Raw genomic sequence first — 5,872 nt, 5'->3', positions numbered from 1 at the left:
TCACCATGAGCGAAGACATAGACCTCGATCACGGCTCTGTACGTGTTGCCTTGGGATTTGAATCTCCCTATAAACGGCGTCGTTAATGCTCTGGATTCTGAACTAGAACCCTTCCTCTCTGGTGGCGGATCAGCTCAGCGCCGGCGAGCCAAACAGTGGAGATGCAGTCATATTGCGTGCCGTTAGAGGCACCGGAGAATTGGAGTACGACATTGGACCAGTTGTAGTTGAAGGGGGAAGAGTAGTTAGCTGTGGATGGGGGGAGGTTGTAGGTGTTCCCAAAGCTCTGATTGAAGAGGGGGAGGCTGCAAGCAGGGTCAGAGAGTCGCAGGGAAGGGGGCGACTGACTTCAATTAGTTTTTGGGGTTGGAACGGCGGAGGGGAGGCGCCTTAATAATGAATCTTATATTTCGTTTCATTTTATTTAAAATAAATATTTTTTCTGTTTATTTAGAATAAATAATTTTTATTTTTAAAATAATTAAAAACTATCATGAAAATGATTAATTGGGTCAAACTGTTAATGATCAAAATCGTAAAATAGTCGTGTGTTTACTAATTTTGGCCTTTAGTCTTTTATTAAACATTGATGACACCATCTTTATCGAATTTCATATTTTATTGTGAATTATATTTATACATTAAATTGGTTTTGTTTAAGCACGTCAAAAATGATTTGAAATTCAGGAGATCCTTTCCTCACATATATGTTCCACAAAGAGGCGAAAACCATAACCATAAGCTTGGCATTCCGGGAGCTTTTTAGTAGTACTATCTCATAGATAAACTATGCAAACTCTTCTTCTGCCGGCAGCTCGCTCCGGCCTCGCACCACCTCCGCCCTTCAAGGCGGCGGTATCGTTTGATGTCTCCCGTCATTTTCTCCGATTCAACACCTCCCCCTTTCCTCATTCATCTCTTTCTTCTTTGAAGTTTCTCCAGAGTTTATCCCCACCTTACATAATTCTCAATAATCACACTGCCAAAACCCTAGCTTCCGCTCCCACTCCCACTCCCACTGCTGCTGCCTATACTTCTCCAAGTGATGAATCTGAAAAAGCCAAACTCGCTCAGGTCTCTCTCTCTCCGTTTCTATGTGTTACTATGAGAAGTACAATTTATTTTTGTTTAATGTGGATTAGAGTTGTGCGTCTATGGAATTTCCAGGTTGAGAGTTTCCAGTTTCGAGGGATATGATCTGAATCTAGGGTTTAGGGGTTTCCCCCTTCAGTCGCACACTTGTAATTATTGCTATTTGACAATTGCAACCTAAAATTTCATCTTATTTTTATTTTGACCGAATTACATCATTAATTTATGAGCTTTTAAGAACATTGCACGTTTCTTATTAAAAAATGAAAACATTTAGCATAACAATTCCCTGAAATAAAAAGGATTCCACTAGGTAATGCAGATCAGAAATTGGTTCCTGTGGAGTGATTTAGTGTCATTGGGTTGAACCTGAACCTTTGATATTCCCGCCCTGAGCTTCTTTTTTTGAAATGGCTGTTTCAGGTTTCGAAGAGATTGGAGAAAACTTCAAGGTACTTCAAGAGATTGGGAAGTTTTGGATTTTGGGGGCAACTAGTTTGCACAGTTGTGGCAGCTGTTATCCTTTCATTTTCTGTTGTCATTACTGGAAAAATCACATCACCTCCTACCTTTTATGCAACTGCTGGTGGTATTGCTGCTGCCTTCATTTCTGTGTTTTGGTCATTTGGGTATATTCGATTATCTGATAGACTTCGAAAGACAGCCACTGATCCTTCAAAGGTAATGATTAACAAATGTATAGTACTCCATATTAGTAGCACTCAAATGTTTTTCGTAATGTATTTTTGGAAGCACCAAGCATTTTGTATTCAGATAACTGCTTTCATATTACTTAAGTCTTAATCTGCAATAAATGGTGGAACCACCACTATCTTAACTCTGTTGGTTTGGAAGATGTGGTATATGGTAAATAGGGCAGATAATTCTAAGAAAAATTATTATTTACTGTAATATCTCAGGCTGAGTATGGGGTAGAGAGTAGAGACTTGAGAATCAGATGTTCCTTTATGTAAAATCTCTCAATGAAACACATAGATACTCCATTGTGAGGTATACAGGCCCGTGATAGAATAGGAGTTAGACCAAAAATAGGCCCCTAGGGGCTGAAGTTGCTTATATAAGACGTACTTACACAACCAGACTTTCTAACAAGGCGAATCGCCTTTTTTTTCTTTAAGTAGTGGATGTTGGTGAGTGTTTTCATGTCCATGGAGTAATTTCACCGCGCCCACTATACGGAGCATAAATTGAGGCAGAGTTAAGTAATTTACGTTTATTCTGGGCATTCTGTTAATTGTGTTTGATTGCTAACTGAAAATTCAATCACTAAAACACACCTAGTACTTTCCCACTTAAGTTGTCACGCACTGATATAATAAGTGTGTAGTCGAGGCAATATCTCATTACATTTGTGCAAGCACTGTATCTTGAATGCAAGTTCTGTCCTGTTATGATGATTTGACACATGCCATTTGCTTTCAGGCGCCTCCTCGTGCTGATGTTGTGAGAAGTCTGCAAAACGGCATAGGCGTAAATGTCTTGGGCATAGGTGCTGCTATACTTGGCATGCAAGCGACAGTAGGCCTGTTGGTGGCTAAAGCTCTTACCACTTCAGCTACTCCTTATTATCAGGGTATTGCCTCTGGGAACAGCCCGGTTCTTGCCTTGGATGTGTTCTTGGTGCAGGTATCCTTGCGTAACTAACTCCATATTTTCACTTTACCACTACATATTTACCCCTCTCCTTACTTGGTGTTCTTCATTTGGGTAGAGTTTTAGCATTTTTAATCAGGGTGAAAGTTCTCAATCATAGTAGCTTCTTTCCAGTTATATTTAACCATGTTTTGTGCTCTATTTGCAGGCATCTGCAAACACCATAATGTCACATTTTATCGGACTAGTATGCTCGCTGGAGCTATTGCGCTCCGTCACCTTGCCATCTTCAGAAACCGTTCTCATCCCAAAGATCGCCTAACTTGGATCAACTGTTGGGTGAGAAAGTACATGGAAACGGGCTTTCCGCAATCAATTGGCTGCTTGAACTTAGAAAAGAGATTGCTGTTGACTATTTTCGTGTATTTGTGCTCTTTGAATGCAATTTATGTTTTTTAAAGCAGAGTTTCAAAAATTAAGTCGAAAGCATTTGGAGAAAAACTATAAATTCGTCGAGTGTAACCAAATTTAAATCGTTCTCTGCAATTCTCTTATCCATCTTACTTAGAAGTTGGGGGGGGGGGGGGAGATACGTCTCGAGCTCCCTGCTACAAAATATCTCAGGTGAAGTATCCAGTAACTCACTACAAAGTGGAGCTGATAACAAGTCAGTCAAACTAAAAGAATAGCCATTCCATTATCCCATTAGATTGCAATGATAATGACCTAAACCACATACAAGTTGATTTTCCTCATTCAAGTTCAAAGAGATTCAAGTTTAGTCAACTAGACAGCGAATTTTGAACGATCGGTCGATCTTCACCATGTCCGGCTTCTGTATCTAACACTTTAATGCCAATTATGCCATCATGCACAAACAAGAGATTGGGAATCCGAGAACAAGACAGCAGCAGTTCAATCACCTCTTAAGCTTCCTTGTAGTCTGAATCTCCACCTTCATCTGAAGATTGTTCCTTCTGATGCTCGTCACCTCCAGCATCCGTTTTGCACTTTTTTTCTTTCTTCTTCAGCTTTTTCTTCAGACGTTTCAAGCGTTTTTTGGATGTACGCTCCTCAGCAGCTTTTAATCTTTCCTCCCTTCTTTGGGCGAATTCGGTTATCTGTTTCCTTTTCTGGAAGTCTGCATCCATTCTTGCAAGCCGATCTTGTTCTTTCCGTCTCATTTGACGATACTGTCACCAGTAATAGCCCCATGAAAAGTTAGTAAAACTTCCATACAAAGGGAGAGAAGCAGCCACATTATTATTATTATTATCATGTTAATGGAAAAGTCTTCATGAACTATTATCAAGAGACTTGAGAAAGGATTGGTTCTGAGGAGCCAAAGACACAAACTCAAAACTTAACACATGAATGGGCCAAATAGATGCTTGCTAAGCCTGACAATGAAAGAGGCATATAATATGCAAAGGGAAAAGCAGTGATTCTTACACCAACTCATATTAGAAGGTGACATGATATACAAAAATGAAGCAGATAAAGCAATGCAAATGAGATTAATCCATGTTATGCAGCTTGAGATTAACAAATGCAAAAGCATAAGGGATAACAGCTGAATACTAATCTCAGCATGATGTTGGACGAACACGTGGATAGAGTTTTAAAATAACATATAGAACATGCAATATCTTCTAAATGATAGTGGATTTTTTTTTCTAAATACAAACACAACCATATTATTAATAACAACCAGAACTTCCAGAAGTAAGCTTATAGAATTGAACAAAACACAAAGTCACACATCATAATGTAACTCTCACTCTTCTACAGTGGATCCCTCACCCTTTTGGTATTAGTAAAACTCACATGCCATGTTTCCTGAAACTTCAGCTCCTGCTGTCAATACTTCATCTTTCTTATACCCAGTTTTTATTCGTCAATCTTCGTTATGAACCAAAAGTTAAATAGTCCTGTACTGGTACATTTTTAATCTGGACTTGTTTCATGACATATCAACACAATCGTAGAATAAAATTCCTGATTATATCAAACTAATGGCTGATTTAAATGCTAAAACTAATGAATATTAGTGCTAGTAAATAAATCATGTAATGTTCCATTCTGAAGGGTCTTCAAAAGCTCTCTCAGTACTGTTCCCAACCAATGTTAAAACCAGAATCAAGTAAAGTGAACAGGTCTGACACTTGAGGTACTGAACTACCAAGTCAATAACCAATTATTCATGTACAGGCCAGATTCTTAATCAAGACAAAGAGAGACACATGCTTTTATAAGTATACCACAAGACTTCCCTTAATAAACTTGAACTACACCATCATGCAAGGAGCTATACATGGCGAAATACTTCCAAATGTGGTAAACAAAACCCCCAAATATTTATCATCTCATCTCATGCCTAAGTAAGTCACCCCCTCAGAGTCATACCGCCAACCAGAGTAATACATAAAAAAGATCGACAAGAATTATCACAGCATATAACTTCCATGAATCATTTCAACATGTCCAGTCCTAAATTCAAGAAAGAAACATTCTGACTAATGTTTGGCAGTTGGCACAGAGATTCATCCATAATACTTTATTTTTTAAAAAATACAAACTTTTCTAAGTCTAATAGATGGCAAAAACTAAGACCATTCTCCAAGTGGCACACATCAATCAACGTTTACAACAATTCAGTTTGCAAGCATTTCATTGAAACAAGAAGCAGGCAATACCTGATGGAAATCACCAGAGCCTGAACCGGCCGAACTGCCGGAGGTGTTGCTGACACGAACAGGAACGCATTCAATAATGCGCCGGAGCTTAACTTCAAGGTCCTCATCCTCGGGGTTGGCTGCAGGCGGCGTATATTCTACCAGAGCTGAGGACGAAGATGACGGAGGACGTGGTGGCAGAGTGGCAGGTGCTCTGTCTGCCGCCACAACCATCTGCAAATCACCGGCGGCGGCGGAAGTCGGCCTTCCCGACGATGTCATTTGCAAATTTTCTGCAAAACCCCTCAACCCTAGGGTTTGGATTTTCGGGTTCGTTGTAATTCGACGGCGAGATTTGTGGTTTCAAATTAAATCAATGGGTTGTACTGACCGGGAGCTGCAATTGATCGAATTAACTAGAATTTATGGGAAATGGAGTTTTCAATTTATTGAGGCCTCACAGACGCATTGCATTTTGAATTTTCACCTCG

General features: G+C 39.5%; 2 protein-coding genes across 2 annotated transcripts; one reads left to right on the top strand and one right to left on the bottom strand.

Moving 5' to 3' along the window:
* The first annotated feature begins 718 nt into the window (after window positions 1-718).
* Window positions 719-3,166, top strand: LOC121789022 (protein TIC 21, chloroplastic-like). Its single transcript, XM_042187572.1, has 4 exons — window positions 719-1,074; window positions 1,516-1,773; window positions 2,536-2,739; window positions 2,915-3,166. Exons 1-4 carry the CDS (start codon window positions 790-792, stop codon window positions 3,026-3,028), a joined length of 861 nt encoding a protein of 286 aa, XP_042043506.1. The 5' UTR covers window positions 719-789; the 3' UTR covers window positions 3,029-3,166.
* A 218-nt stretch (window positions 3,167-3,384) lies between these two features.
* On the bottom strand, window positions 3,385-5,708 carry LOC121789023 (PRKR-interacting protein 1-like). The gene is made up of 2 exons (XM_042187573.1): window positions 5,403-5,708; window positions 3,385-3,899 (listed from the first exon to the last, which is right to left on the bottom strand). The coding sequence occupies exons 1-2, from the start codon at window positions 5,661-5,663 to the stop codon at window positions 3,633-3,635; spliced, it is 528 nt and encodes a 175-aa protein (XP_042043507.1). The 5' UTR covers window positions 5,664-5,708; the 3' UTR covers window positions 3,385-3,632.
* Window positions 5,709-5,872: the final 164 nt, after the last annotated feature.

This window comes from Salvia splendens, unplaced genomic scaffold (assembly GCF_004379255.2).
Source record: "Salvia splendens isolate huo1 unplaced genomic scaffold, SspV2 ctg1197, whole genome shotgun sequence".
Taxonomy (NCBI): domain Eukaryota; kingdom Viridiplantae; phylum Streptophyta; class Magnoliopsida; order Lamiales; family Lamiaceae; genus Salvia; species Salvia splendens.
This window is presented reverse-complemented; position numbering and strand designations above follow the sequence as displayed.

Bases quoted from the DNA above. Each gene is read 5' to 3' on its own strand.
- LOC121789022 (XM_042187572.1), top strand. From the start codon at position 790: ATGCAAACTCTTCTTCTGCCGGCAGCTCGCTCCGGCCTCGCACCACCT. The intron at 1,774-2,535 runs GTAATGATTAAC...ATTTGCTTTCAG, and splicing joins CAGCCACTGATCCTTCAAAG to GCGCCTCCTCGTGCTGATGT. The intron at 2,740-2,914 runs GTATCCTTGCGT...CTCTATTTGCAG, and splicing joins TGGATGTGTTCTTGGTGCAG to GCATCTGCAAACACCATAAT.
- LOC121789023 (XM_042187573.1), bottom strand. From the start codon at position 5,663: ATGACATCGTCGGGAAGGCCGACTTCCGCCGCCGCCGGTGATTTGCAG. The intron at 3,900-5,402 runs GTATTGCCTGCT...TACTGGTGACAG, and splicing joins GCTCTGGTGATTTCCATCAG to TATCGTCAAATGAGACGGAA.